This window comes from Salvelinus alpinus, chromosome 1 (genome assembly GCF_045679555.1).
Source record: "Salvelinus alpinus chromosome 1, SLU_Salpinus.1, whole genome shotgun sequence".
Classification (NCBI taxonomy): Eukaryota; Metazoa; Chordata; class Actinopteri; order Salmoniformes; family Salmonidae; genus Salvelinus; species Salvelinus alpinus.
The window spans coordinates 34,269,828-34,285,641 of NC_092086.1; the positions used below are offsets into that span (position 1 = coordinate 34,269,828).

The 15,814-nt window shown below is 41.3% G+C and overlaps 1 protein-coding gene across 2 annotated transcripts; it reads left to right on the forward strand.

The window, feature by feature from the left end:
* Positions 1-7,781: 7,781 nt before the first annotated feature.
* Positions 7,782-14,247, forward strand: LOC139574148 (4-galactosyl-N-acetylglucosaminide 3-alpha-L-fucosyltransferase 9-like). 2 transcript variants are annotated; one of them, XM_071398370.1, is made up of 3 exons: positions 7,782-8,102; positions 8,307-8,349; positions 9,153-14,247. In XM_071398370.1, the coding sequence occupies exon 3, from the start codon at positions 9,158-9,160 to the stop codon at positions 10,202-10,204; it is 1,047 nt and encodes a 348-aa protein (XP_071254471.1). In that variant the 5' UTR covers positions 7,782-8,102; positions 8,307-8,349; positions 9,153-9,157; the 3' UTR covers positions 10,205-14,247. The 2 variants fall into 2 exon arrangements, with proteins under 2 accessions (XP_071254471.1, XP_071254481.1); XM_071398380.1 differs by lacking the exon at positions 8,307-8,349 and having other exon boundaries at positions 7,798-8,102; positions 9,153-10,363.
* Positions 14,248-15,814: the final 1,567 nt, after the last annotated feature.

Sequence of the window (15,814 nt, forward strand, 5' to 3'; positions counted from 1 at the left end):
AGGAAATAAGGTCACTTCCATCTACAGTCTAATCAATTCACAAATTGGACTTGACTCTTATGGAGGAATTCCATGTCCAATTCAACAGTCGGGAATTTAAAGGGATTTGACCACAAACTCAAATTGCATTAAATCAAACCTTGCATTTAAAATCGCAGCACACTTCACAGTAAAAAAATGAAAGCGATAAAAAAACGAAAGGCAATAAAAAGAGATTAATAACCGAACATAAAGGAAGTGCATATTCAACCAGCAGAATGAAAACTTAAGGATAGGCATAGCGGTCTAAATTATTTAAGGTTAGGCATAGTATCAGGTATGAGGTAAGACCCAGATGCAGACAACGTCGAATTAACAATGGTTGAATAATCCAACAGGGGCAGGCAATAGACAGGTCAAGGCTGGCAGGGGTCAGTAAACCAGAGGGGGGGGAAAGGTACAGGACGGCAGGCAGGCTCAGGTAGAGTGGTCAGGTAGGCGGGCTCAGAGAGAGAGACTGGGAAAAGCAGGAGCTGAGACACAAAACGCTGGTTGACTTGACAAACAAGAAGAACTGGCAACCGACAAACAGAGAACACGGGTATAAATACACAGGGGATAATGGGGAAGATGGGCGACACCTGGAGGGGGGTGGAGACAATCACAAAGGATTTAAATTATTTTATGGTTAGGTTTAGGGGTTTCAATTATTTTATGGTTAGGTTTAGGGGTTTCAATTATTTTATGGTTAGGTTTAGGAATGAGGGTTATTGTTCAGTTAGGTTAGGAAAAGGCATAAACATTTATATTGGCTTAGCGTACCGCTGTCCGCCATTTATTTTCTACCAGTTCAGTATACACTACCAAAACAAAAAGGATGACTTAAATACTGTAACAATAGGCCCAGTCCTCAATTGTGTCTCTTAACTGACAATGTATGTCATTTCCTAGCAATGGTGGTCAGAATTACAATGCTCCGCTCATGTACTGTATCACCACAATGAGATGTGCTTGTTTTTAAGCTGATACAGCTGGTTCCACAATAAGGGCAGTTTGGTAACCAGCTGAGCGGTGGGGCTGAGAAATGTAACCACTCTCAGGACCAGCCATGAAATTAAAATTATAGTTTTAACTATGTTTTGAAGCTATGCAGTGTAATGATCAAATTATGTAATTATTAATTTTTATTATATAATATAATTGCATTGTTTACAAACAATTGAGTAAAAAAAGCACATGTTTTCGGTTATGATGGTCTCAGCTCACAAGACATTTTACAAGTAATATTCTTCAAGAATGAATGCCTAAATCGCAATGCAACTTTATTAGCAACTGTAAAATAGGGGTTAAAGGCACAAGGCCAGCATTCAACATGATAGAGTAGACGTAGGTAATCCTACTTTACCTAATGTGTCCATAATCAGTCATTTCACTGATCCTATACGGCACAAGAGTCAAAGTCATTCCACAGAGGGCCACGTGTCTGCAGGTGTTCGCTCCTCCCTTGTACTTGATTGATGAATTAAGGTCACTAATTAGTAAGGAACTTCTACACCTGGTTGTCCAGGGCTTAACTGAAAGGAAGAAAACTAAAACCTGTAGACAGTAGGCCCTCAATGGAATGAGTTTGACACCCCTGCTATACGGCATTAAAACACCCTACATCTCATCATATTGTAACGGAATTCTTCGTCCTCCTCTGACGAGGAGTAAGAAATGTCGGACCAAGATGCAGCGTGGTCAGTATCCATTTTAATATGAATACTTGAAACAAACAAAATAAACGAACGAAGACGAAACAGTCCCGTAAAGTGACAACACAAACACAGGAACACAGTAACAGGAACAATCACCCACAACCCACAATGACAAAACAGGCTACCTAAATATGGTTCCCAATCAGAGACAATGACTAACACCTGCCTCTGATTGAGAACCATATCAGGCTAAACACATAGAAACAGACAAACTAGACATACAACATAGAATGCCCACTCATATCACACCCTGACCAAACAAAACATAGAAACAAACAACGCAAACTAAGGTCAGGGCGTGACACATATTAATACACACAATCCATCAATATGGCAGTTAGAGCCATTCAAGTTCAGCAACGCATGGACATGTCCATACAAAGCCTCCCTATTATGTTAGTGTTGCAACCCTACAGCAAACAGAAGTTGTCCAACAAGAAATGGTTATTTTCCATTTTGCCATAATGAATACAACCCAGGCAAATACTAAGGTCCTGTTCACCAGGTCATGTCCATATCCTTAGGTGTTAAGGGCGAGGGAAACATACCTGGTTCTGAATGGGGAGTAGAAAAACAACAAGGTGGGACGTCTCTTGCTCAACACTAGCCACGTCTCACTGAGATAAAGAGGAGAACAGGGAGAATGCAGTTATAGGAATAATATGTAGATAACTGCTCACTAATACACTGAGCTTTTCTATAGTTGTTAGGAGACAAAATAATGACAGTTGATTTCATTTCATGTGAGGTGTTTTTTTAATAAAGGAAGAGGATAGCCATGGCCTAATGATTTACTTCAGGTTGGAGATTATGTTACGCGGAGCGGAGCAGGTGAACCCAAGAGCAGACTCAGACGAGGAGACTGGGATAAGGTAACCAAGGTATTTATTGAAAAACAGGGGGACGATGGGGTGCAGGCCAGGGAGAGCTCGGGCGGGCTGCAGGGAGCCAGGTGCTGAGGCTGGAGTGAGGGGAGTTCTCAGAATGGTATGTGCTAGCTGGGATGGTTTAAAAAACTATCCTGGAAAAACACCTGGACATGGGGAGGATGAAGACCCTGTCAAACCGCAGGAACTTGTTCATATGAATTATATTTGAATGAAGGACTAGTGGGGTTTCCTATGCACAGACACAGAGAAAACAACATGATTGGACAATAAAACTCACAGGGCTGAGCTTGCTTTATGCAGGTTTGCATCGTGTAGTCCTGCCCTATGCAACTGTAGGCCTAATAAAATTCCAGTTAATATTTTTGGATTGAAAAAGTCTAGGCAACCTAGTCATCCAAATTTGGTCCCACCCACTGGGCACAGATGTCAGTTCAAAGTCTAGTTTAATTTACATTTGGTTGAGATTTCAACTAATGTGAATTCAACTTGAAATCAACAGAAAAGTTGGGTGAAAAGAGGCCCAAGACATGTTAACCTCTCACCATTACAATTACATGGGAGGTTCAGAAACTGGGGGGTATGACATTATAAACAAACAGCAAATGCATCCAACAAGGTTGTGGAGTCACAACCTTGATGTAATCATTGTGTGCTAATAATATGGCACCAAATGTTTTGACATATTGTTTGGAACAATAATAATCTTCAAACATGTAACATTTCCAGAGTTTGGTCTCTGGTACTTTTGAAGATATTATTAAAGGTCATTAACCAATCACAGCTCCCCTTTAGGGTTGCACATTCAACAAATCACAAGCAGAGGGAGTTCCCTTTTAATACCTTTTCCCATTCACTGTGTTGGTGGTGCTTATAAAATGTATCATAGCTTAGCAGAGCCCACTCTGGAAATGTTACATTTGAAGTCGGAAGTTCACATACACTTACGTTGGAGTCATTAAAACTCGTTTTCCCACCACTCCACAAATTTCTTGTAAACAAACTATAGTTTTGCCAAGTCGGTTAGGACATCTACTTTGTGCATTTTTTCAACAATTGTCTACAAACAGAATATTTCACTTATAATTCACTGTATCACAATTCCAGTGAGTCAAAAGTTTACATACACTAAGTTGACTGGCCTTTAAACAGCTTGGAAAATCCCAGAAAATGATGTCATGGCTTTAGAAGCTTCTGATAGGCTAATTGACATAATTTGAGTCAATTTGAGGTGTACCTGTGGATGTATTTCATGTCCTACCTTCAAACTCAGTGCCTCTTTGCTTGACATCATCAGAAAATCAAAAGAAATCAGCCAAGACCTCAGAAAAAAAATTGTAGACCTCCACAAGTCTGGATCATCCTTGGGAGTAATTTCCAAATGCCTGAAGGTACCACGTTCATCTGTAAAAACAATAGTACGCAAGTATAAACACCATGGGACCACGCAGCCGTCATACCGCTCAGGAAGGAGACGCATTCTGTCTCCTAAAGAGGAACTATCTTTGGTGCGAAAAGTGCAAATCAATCCCAGAACAACAGCAAAGGACCTTGTGAAGATGCTGGAGGAAACAGGTACAAAAGTATCTATATCCACAGTAAAACGAGTCCTATATCGACATAACCTGAAAGGCCGCTCAGCAAGGAAGAAGCCACTGCTTCACAAAATAGATGGCATCATGAAGAGTAAAATTATGTGGATATATTGAAGCAACATCTCAAGACATCAGTCAGGAAGTTAAAGCTTGGTCGCAAATGGGTCTTCCGAATGGACAATGACCCCAAGCATACTTCCGAAGTTGTGGCAAAATGGCTTATGGACAACAAAGTCAAGGTATTGGAGTGGCCATCACAAAGCCTTGACCTCAATCCTATAGAAAATGTGTGGGCAGAACTGAAAAAGTGTGTGCGAGCAAGGAGGCCTACAAACCTGACTCAGTTACACCAGCTCTGTCAGGAGGAATGGGCCAAAATTCACCCAACTTATGGTGGGAGGCTTGTGGAAGGCTACCTGAAATGTTTGACCCAAGTTAAACAATTTAAAGGCAATGCTACCAAATACTAATTGAGTGTATGTAAACTTCTGACCCACTAGGAATATGATGAAAGAAATAAGCTGGAATAAATCATTCTCTCTACTATTATTCTGACATTTCACATTCTTCAAATAAAGTGGTGATCCTAACTGACCTGAGACAGGGAATTTTTACATGGATTAAATGTCAGGAATTGTGAAAAACTGAGTTTAATTGTATTTGGCAAGGGGGGTTTGTAGAACTTCTGACTTCAACTGTATGTACTTGTAGAGTATATTATTCCAAACAATATGTCTTAAAATTAACAAAATCAAAAAGGGTACATTTGAGATATAAATATTTTTAATGTTGAATAAATTAATGGAAAATGTTGAATCTTAACACACTCCATACGTTAGATCACGCTATAATGAGTATAATGTGTTTTCTGTATCATGACTTACAGGAGGCATGTATAAGCTCTAAAAAGGGCCTAAAATGGCCACTTTCATTATTTATTGTAAATGTAAAACGCATGCCAAACATCCTTCCTGCCAATATACACTATATATACAAAAGTATATGGATACACCTTCAAATTAGTGGATTTGTCTATTTCAGCCAATCCCGTTGCTGACAGGTGTATATAATCGAGCACACAGCCATGCAATCTCCATAGACAAATATTGACAGTAGAATGGCCTTATTGAAGAGTTCATTGACCTTCAACGTGGCACCGTCATAGGAGCCACCTTACCAACAAGTCGATATGTCAAATTTCGTCCCTGCTAGAGCTGCCCCGGTCAACTGTAAGTGCTGTTATTGTGAAGTGGAAATGTCTAGGAGACACAACGGCTCAGCCGCAAAGTGGTAGGCCACACAATCTCACAGAACAGAACCGCTGAGCGCTGAAGCGCGTAACGCATAAAAATCGTCTGTCCTCGGTTGCAACACTCACTACCCATTTCCAAACTGCCTCTGGAAGCAAAATCAGCACAATAGCTGTTCGTCTGGAGCTTCATGAAATTGGTTTCCATGGCCGAGCAACCGCACACAAGTCTAAGATCACCATATGCAATGCCAAGCGTCGGCTGGAGTGGTATAAGGCTCGAAGCCATTGGACTCTGGAGCAGTCGAAACACATTCTCTGGAGTGATGAATCACGGTTTGGCAGATGCAAGGAGCACGCTACCTGCTCCAATGCATAGTGCCAACTGTAAAGTTTGGTGGAGGAGGAATAATAGTCTGGGTCTGTTTTTCATGGTTCGGGCTAGGCCCCTTAGTTCCAGTGAAGGCAAATCTTAATGCTACAGCATACAATGACATTCTAGATGATTCTGTACTTCCTACTTTGTGGCAACAGTTTGGGGCCTGACAATGCTCCGTGCACAAAACAAGGTCCATACAGAAATGGTTTGTCGAGATCAGTGTGGAAGAACTTGACTGCCCTGCACAGAGCCCTGACTTCAGCCCCATCGAATGCCTTTGTGATTAATTGGAATGCCGACTGCGAACCAGGCCTAATCGCCCAACATCAGAACCCGACCTCACTAATGCTTTTGTGGCTGAATGGAAGCAATTCCCCGAAACAATCTTCCAACATCTAGTGGAAAGCCTTCCCAGAAGAGTGGAGGCTGTGATAGCAGCAAAGGGGGGACCAACTCCATATTAATGCCCATGATTTTGGAATGTGATGTTTGACGAGCAGGTGTCCACATACTTTTGGTCATCTAGTATAGTTTTTATGTTAGAATTGCCTGTCTGTTTACATTATAGTGCTTATATTTAGCTTTATTTAGGGTTACAAAATTCAGGGAACTTTCAATAAATTCCCTGTTTTTTCAGAAATCCTCACTTATTCCCTCCTAATTTGCAACCCAAGCTCTATCTATCATAAACATAAAGGGCTTTCATAGTTTACAGAAGGCTTGTGAGATAAACAGGAACTGAAGGATGTTTGGTTCATCACAGGTGGTGAAAGTTTGAACTAAAGCTGTTTAATGGCAAGCAGTTTTTAGCCATAATATGTGTACACTACCTTTCAAAAATTTGGAGTCATTTAAAAATGTCCTTGTTTTATTAAAAAATGTCCTTGTTTTAGAAAGAAAATATTTTTTTTGTCCATTAAAATCACATCAAATTGATCAGAAATACAGTGTAGACATTGTTAATGTTGTAAATGACTATTGTAGCTGGAAACGGCAGAATTGTTTATGGAATATCTACATAGGCGTACAGAGGCCCATTATCATCAACCATCACACCTGTGTTCCAATGGCACGTTGTGTTCGCTAATCCAAGTTTATAATTTTAAAAGGCAAATTTATCATTAGAAAGCCCTTTTGAAATTACGTTAGCACAGCTGAAAACTGTTGTGTTAATTAAAGAAGCAATAAAACTGGCCTTCTTTAGACTAGTTGAGTATCTGGAGCATCAGCATTTGTGGGTTTGATTACAGGCTCAAAATGGCCAGAAACAAAGACCTTTCTTCTGAAATTCGTCAGTCCATTCTTGTTCTGAGAAATGAAGGCTATTCCATGCGAGAAATTGCCAAGAAACTAAAGATCTCATACAGCGTTGTGTACTTCTCCCTTCACAGAACAGTGCAAACTGGCTCTAACCAGAATAGAAAGAGGAGTGGGAGGCCCCGATGCACAACTGAGCAAGAGGACAAGTACATTAGAATGTCTAGTTTAAGAAACAGATGCCTCACAAGTCTGAAAAAGAGCCGATGTGAAACAATCTGATGTGATTGGTCAAAAGACCAATTAGTGGAAAAATATCAGAATTGGGCTGCCTGTGTAAATGCAGCCATAGAAGAAGCAAATCAATATCTGGTTTCAAAAGGACTCCTACCAAAGAGCAAATCTTTACTGTATGATGACAAGTTTAATCTTTACCTTACGATTAATATTTTGAGTATTTACTTCCTCCTTCTCTGATATTTACACTGCATTACACGTATGCATTGTCTTTTTAAATATTATTTACATTTCATGACACTACTTACACATCATATACTAGGGCTCTCCAACCCTGTTCCTCGAAAGCTATCATCCTGTAGGTTTTCGCTCCAACCCTAATCTAGCGCACCTGATTCTAATAATTAGCTGGTTGATAAGCTGCACCAGGTTATTTACAACTGGGGCTGGAGTGAGAACGTACAGGTGGGTCGCGCTCCAACCCACATTGACAAACCTAAGCACATTATGAAGGTGTGTATTTCTTTGACAAATTGCACACGGCAGGGAAGAGGGCAGTGTGTCTAAGGTGTGACATGAAGGGCAAAGGCTAGAGAGGCTGTCCCTCTGCCTGCAGTTGACACCAGTTCTAGGCTTATTCTCACTCAAGGATGTGGAGGCACATGAGTGCAATGTGACTCAGCTAGGTGTCAGGTGTGGCTTTAAGTCAAAGCTAGCAACATCATTCTGTTTCAGTTCAAAGTCAAATCTCAAAGCGAGCAGGTAAGCACCCCTCACCCAGTATATTATTTCCTTGAAGAGCAGTGTGGAATGTGGTGTAGATATGAATTATTGGATGTAGCTGTTCTCTATGTTTGAATGGAGTCAGTCTGTCTGATTTAGTGTTGAGTTTCCTATGCGTTTGTCTTTTATCAAGTCTGTATAATTGGTTGTGTTAGAAAAAGGATTTTATGTTTCTTTTAACAGACAAGTCGAAACAGAAAGAACATCGGAATCAACGTTTTATCAGGTACCGTGTGTGTGTAGATCCTACATAGCTATATTCATGTATTTAAATATTAGCTGGCTTTATGGCAACTTGTTGGTATCAAAACAGTCACACAGGTTTGTTATTACCATGTCATTTATTTCCTACTCTGGTATTTCCTGTTGTATAACATGCTGTCTTTATTTGACTGCGTAGTATGTTTACGTAGAACCTGTCCTCTCATTAGTAATCCTTTAGGTTACATATCCTGCAACCTGTAGTTAATTACCCCGGGCAAGGGTGAAATCACAGCCCCCAACACATTGGGTCCCATGACTCCTTAGTTCAATAGTCTTACTGTATCCTCAATAGTTATTGATATATCCTATATTCTGGTTCAGAGGGTGGACTCTATACACACAATAGCCCGGATAAGTATCCAGAGTATTTGTTTAGTTTGACCACATGGCTAATTTGTTTCTCTGGATGGAAAACATGTCCTGTGAACTCAGGATCTTAGTAACAACCACTGCCTCAGTCACATCAGAAGTCACTAACCTAACAGAAACCTAAGCTTGTCTTATTGACTTTGATTACTGTTATGACAACCACATAATATGCATGACTAGTGAACCAATGAAATGGTCCGCTGATAGAGAACTAGCCTCGTCAGCAGATGTCTGTCCTCACCCTAAAACCTGTCTGTGGTCTGAGTTTATGATTGACCAGTATTCCTCGTGCTAAAATAATCATTGTCAACTTCACGAATACATGCAATAATAGTGATTAGATGTGTTTGCCTGTTCGTAATAAACTTATAAACAAACAGCCTTTCCTTTTGACAGGCCAAATGATGTGTTTTGGACTAAATTGTAGAATTGGGCACCGGAGCCTGATGGGCATTCTCCTGCTGGGCTGCTTGCTGACCTGTCTACTGTACCGACCTGCTATCACCTGGCTCCCTGTCCTGGCCAAGCACTTCCAGGCAGAGCACAAACAGGGCGTTACTGTGCTGGTCTGGCACTGGCCCTTTGACCATCCCTTCAAACTGAACTCCTGCAGGTCCTTGTACAACATCGAAGGCTGTCACCTGACAGCGGACAGAGAGCTGTACAGTCAAGCGGATGCCGTTCTCATCCACCACAGAGAGATCGAAGAGGATTTATCCAACCTGCCCCAAGAACCACGGCCCTCCTTCCAGAAATGGGTGTGGATGAATTTCGAATCCCCGGCACACACGAATAGAATACCTGGCTTGGAAGATCTGTTTAATGTGACTTTGAACTACAGGCAGGATGCAGACATCAACTTACCTTATGGATCTCTCGTCCCTCGGATTAAAGAGAGGGAGGAGTTTGTCCCGCATAAAAACCGACTGGTCTGTTGGATCGTTAGCAACTGGAACCCAGAACACAAGAGGACTTGGTACTACATGGAGCTGCGCAAATTCATCAGGATTCACACCTACGGGGACCCTTTCAACAAAAAGGTATCTCTTAGTGAATACAGAATGATCGTGGCCAGCTGTAAATTCTACCTGTCTTTTGAGAACTCCGTCCATAAGGACTACATCACAGAAAAACTTTATAACGCTCTCAAGTTGGGGGCTGTTCCTGTGGTCATGGGCCCGACAAGAGGGAACTATGAGAAGTTCATCCCTGGAGATTCCTTCATCCATGTGGATGACTTCCGCTCGCCCAGAGCCCTGGCCAAACACCTCCTCTTCTTGGACGAGAATAAGGAGATGTACCGTAAATACTTCAAGTGGCAGAGGATCCACACAGTCCGTATCAACAGCTTCCCCATTCAGAATGCCTGCAACAGCTGTGAGTACATCAGAGGCCACCCTGAGAATCGGATGGTTACTGAGCTCTATAAATGGTTCTGGGAGGAGTGATGCTGAGACACTTGGAGCAAATCTACTACAAATAAACAATATCCACTTCTCTATAGTCAGGGAGGGGGGGGGGGGGGGGGACTGAGCAAAATGTATCTTTTACACAATGGCAGAAGTGCCAAAAATTATATTTCATTAAAGTACATTCACCGAACTTTCCCCACTTGAACAATTAATGGGGCGTTACAAGTCATTTTAATATATGTTTTACTTTTTTTCTGTCTTTTGTTACTGCTCTATCACATGTTAACTGATGAAAACAGTGTGGTGGTGACAACCACTGCTATCTGCTTGTTTACTATTGGGTCTTCCACTAAAAGATTGCCTTTAGCATCCCTGTTATATTGGTGCACAATATAGAAGTTCTGCACCAATATTACATTTTAAAAGCCTGTTACATTAAACAAAGTGCCCTTTTTAATATTGACCAAATGGAGAATTCAACAAATCAGATATGTATAAAGGCTTGCTAAAGTGCCAAAATTGAGCATTTTGACATGTCCCTCCATCAACCCTGTGTCACTTCTAGGAAGATTTTAACCCATTTAATCCCCACATTTCTCCACGTTTCAACATCATTGTAAAGCCACAGTTATTTTACTTTGACAAAGTAATCTGTGAAGATTTATTTATTTCAAGTGATTAGTGATTCATTTACGTCTGTCCCTCATTTTAAGGTCAAACCTGTTATGTGAACTGGACTGTTGTTTTTAATATGGTGAAACTATTCCTTTTTGTTAAATAGAACATCTAATAGTCAAATCATAGAGTAAAAGCAGGTTAGCTGGTTCTACTCTTTTTGGCTGTTTCGTGGTGAAAGAACTGAGCGGGTCGGGCAGAACACGTCAACCCTGTTACTCATAGAGAGACGGGCTTTCATTCAATTGACATTCCCTTTTGCAACAACCTTCCATTCCCTGTCACAAGTGGATGTATGGCTTATTTAAGAAAAAATCATCAGCCCTGTTACTTTTTTGACATTTTAATAGGCCCTTAATAAAGTCTTTCATTTTTTTGAGATGAGGGAAATTTTATTTTTATAGTTGAACATGTGCTCTTTTAGACAAACTGTTAAAATTAGGTGAAATCAAAAGTTATTTTTGACAAAATTACACTTCTCAAAAGGCACCAAATTGGTGGAAAGACCCTATTAACGTTACTGTGAAAGATTTGGTTTTGAACTGTAATACCTGTTGAGAGTCTGGTTACTGTTGAAGGTATTATAGCTCTCCTCCCTCTGGTCACTGGAATAGACTCTGAGAGACTCCACTGCGATCAGTCCTGCTTTTAACAAACCAAGTGATTGGGAAAGTGATAAAGGGTAATATACGGTAGGTCTCACTCATATACAGGTAGTACTCCCTGTACTGTCAACAGTTGTTAGGCAATTACCTTTTACTGTACTATGGTTGCTAGGTTGTCACAATGAATGTGTCATGTATTTTCACACGTTAAGGGACCTTGTTCGCTCCACTGTTAGGCAACAGGGATTGATCACAGAAGACTGAGATTCAGTGTATGAATTAGGAAAATATTGATGTAGTACAGTGGTCTCCAGCACAATGACATGACTAAACCCAGTTTACACACCTGTTACAATACAATGGGGTAGTTTGAGACGCCACTCTTTACTGCCACCCAAGGGAGTTTTAAAGATGTAAATTAATATATGTTGCAGTACACCTGGCGACCACTAGACAGCACTGCAACCCCACTGTACACATGCACGTTACGTTGTTGAAAAACCATTTGCATCAGTGTGAATATGAATATTTATATATGTGAGAAAATTAATACCATTTGTCAAATGAATGAATATCTGGGCTCAAATGAGAGGTTGGAGAAATGGTGGAGATTAGCTTGTTGCTTAATGGTTTAATTGAAACCTGCCGCTAATTAGCTATGGCTATAATCACCCAAACTTATGAACAACTCCATGATTTCTTCTTCGGCTCTTTCAAATGTAGAGAATAGAATGTGGCCCTGCGAATGAGTGTAAAATGACTGCATTATGAAGAACTCTTAAGTCTGCCCACAACTTTCACCCATTCTTATATCCCTTTGCCCTTTGAAGGATCCCTTCTAATGCTTTATTAACTGTACAGTACATACAGAAAACCCCTACATTCTTCTGCGCGTTTTCATTATGTTTTGGTCATGGAAACTATTAGAATATCACTTTCTACCTCCTATTTCTGTTTCCGGTCTGTTTCTATCCACGACCTCCACTAATGTCAGTTAATTTCCCATATTGATGTCGTCATTACCTCACTATGCGCTAACACATATGAGATAGATGACAATGTTTACTCTGAGACTTAGTCATACGTCTAGGGACTGGCTCTGTGGTTTTCAAAAAGGGGTAGAATACATCTACAGACGACTCTTGGTTTGGCAGATGCCAGGAGAACGCTACCTGACTGAATGCATAGTACCAACCGTAAAGTTTGGTGGTGGAATAATGTCTGGGGCTGTTTTTCATTGTTCGGGCTAGGTCCATTAGTTCTAGTGAAGGGAAATCTTACCGCTACAGCATGCAATGACATTCTAGATGATTCTGTGCTTCCGGCTTTGTGGCAACAGTTCGGAGAAGGCCCTTTCCTGTTTCAGCATGACATTGCCCCCGTGCACAAAGCAAGGTCCATACAGAAATGGATTGTCAAGATTGGCATGGAAGAACTTGACTGGCCTGCACAGAGCCCTGACCTCAACCCCATCGTATGCCTTTGGGATGAATTGGAATGCCGACTGCAAACCAGACCTAACCGCCCAACCTAACTAATGCTCTTGCGGCTGACTGGAAGCAAGTCCCCGCAACAATCTTCCAACATCTAGTGGAAAGCCTTCCCAGAAGAGTGGAGGCTGTTATTGCAGCCAAATCCATAATAGTGCCCATGATTTTGGAATAAGATGTTCTATGAGCAGGTGTCCACATACGTTTGGTCATGTAGTGTACCTGTCCATTACTGTTGGCTGTCTCCCACCAGTCCCTTCTCTGTTATCCTTTCTTCTTGCTGCTCTCTCTTCTCTCTCTCTTCCCCCCCCTTGGCTGTAAATTATTGAGCTCTTTCTTTCAAGGGGACCACTCCCTCATCAGATCTGTGGGCCATCGAGTTTGCTGCTTCACCGCTCCTTCACCCCCAGCAACAGCCGTCCCCACGTCACCTCCTGACATTGAAGAAATCACATGTCCCTCACTTTCTTTTCTACCACTCTCTCTCGCTTGCTTGCTGTAAATTTAGCTCTCTCCTCCCTTTCAACTTTCTCCCTCTCGTGTTACTTCCCCAACCTCCCTCTTTTTTTCTCTACCACCCTCTCTGTTTTTCTGTAATGTCACGGCTCACTGCTGAGTGTCACTGAGTTGATGGAGAGGGGAAAAAATGGAGGAGTGAGGCAATGGAAGGAGGGTTGACGCAAGGGTGTGTGTGTGTACATTTTGTGAGAGACTTGAGAAAGAGATGAGGGAACGAGTGGGGGAGGGAGATTTTGTGTGGTAAAATGTTACAGCTTGGTGAAAAAACAGCAGACAGTCAGTCAATGCACCTCCCCCTACTATAACTACTACAGTTCCATGTAGACCGGTGCTACACACAGACTTCCCAAGTGATGTTCACTTACAGTCCCCCAAAATACCCCCCTCTCCAAAACACATCTCTTTCTCATGTCCATCCTGGCAAACCTATGGTTAATCCAACGTATTGTTTAAAATGTTATCAGCAACCTCTGACAGGGATAAACACTTTTGTTTGATGATTACATTACATGGGATAATACAATCTGAACAGGTTGTTTCCATTCTCCCTTTTCATATTCATCTCATTACATCTCATTCTGTTGATCTATTTCATGCTTTAGTGTGTAGTTCAGAACTCTAACTCTGGTAGATTAGTAAATGCCTGTTTTGATTGTACAGAGAACACACTCTCTCTCTCTCTCTCTCTCTCTCTCATATATTCAATTCAAAGGGCTTTACTGACATGAGAAACATGTTTACATTGCCAAAGCAAATGGAACAGACAAACAAAGGAAACATTACACTCACGTTAAAAGAATATAGATATTTCAAATGTTATATTATTGGCTATGTACAGTGTTGTAACAATGTGCAGGTAGATAAATATAGGTTGTATTTACAATGTTTGCACTCCACTGGTTTCCCTTTTCTCATGGCAACGGGCCAAAAATCTTGTGACTGCGGTATTTAGACTAACAGATATAGAAGTTTATCAATGTTTGATTTGTTTTCAAATTCTATGTGGGTTTGTGTGATCTGTGGGAAATATGTCCCTCTGAGGAGGCTGGTGGGAAGAGCTATAGGAGGATGGGTTCATTGTAATGGAACAGTATCAAACATATGGAAACCATATTCCATTTCAGCTATTACAATGAGCCTGTCCTCCTACAGCTCCGCCCACCAGCCTCCTATGCTCCCTCCCTCCCCAGACAGTCCTTGTTGTGTTGGTTTCATTGTGTTCCTGGCAGAAAGCAGTGAAGCAGACCCTAACAGTCCATTTTAGAAGCTGCCACTGTCTCTGATCTAAAACACAATCAGTGAGCCATTTTGCCTGGGTCCAACAGCAACATTAAAAAGTCAATACACGACTGCACTGTTTAATACGATGATGTTCACGTGTCATCTTTCTTTATCTGGAAGGTCAGTCAATAGCATTGATTCAATCACCACCAGCAGGACAAAGGCAGAGACACAAAAAACAACTGTCCACAAAGCAAACCAAATGCATATAAACAGCACTAATACCACAAATGGGGACAGTGTCAACCGGTTCTAGCTCTTTTGGAGCCCTAAGCTAATTATGATTGGACGGGCCCCCACCAACCCCCGAACAAGCCATGATACACATACAAACATGAACCTACAAACACACACAAATAAGAAAGTGCCTGAGTGAACACACAACCAGGTGGGGATCAGATGAGTGTATGTACAGGTAACTGTCAAAACAAAGGACCACCATCCACCAGAACAGCTTCAATGCACCTTGGCATACATTCTACAAGTGTCTGGAACTCTATTGGAGGGATGCGACACCATTCTTCTCTGAGAAATTCCATAATTTGGTGTTTTGTTGATGGTGGAAAACGCTGTCTCAGGCGCCGCTCCAGAATCTCCATAAGTGTTCAATTGGTTTGAGATCTGGTGACTGAGACACACACACAACCTTTAAACTACAAAATGCTCCTTTGAGACCCCTCTTTCAAAGTCACTGAGATCTCTTCTTCTAGCCAGGGTAGCCAAAATAATGTTCAACTGGGCATTTTATACATGACCCTAAGCATGATGGGATGTTTTAATTGCTTAAGTAACTAAGGAACCACACCTGTGTGGAAGCACCTTCTTTCAATATACTTTGTGTCCTTCATTTACTCAAGTGTTTCCTTTATTTTGTCAGTTGCCTGTACGTAGGCTTGGCCTTACGTTTTTTGTGAATTTGTGTGTGAATCATGTTTGCAGAAGGCACAGATGTCCTCGACCACCAAAACCACCTATTTGGTGTGAAATGTTGTTTTGGAGCTCCATGACAGCTATTCAAACAGATTAACAGCAACAAACAGCCGACGGGATCAAAATAAAACACAGACTGAGGGAGG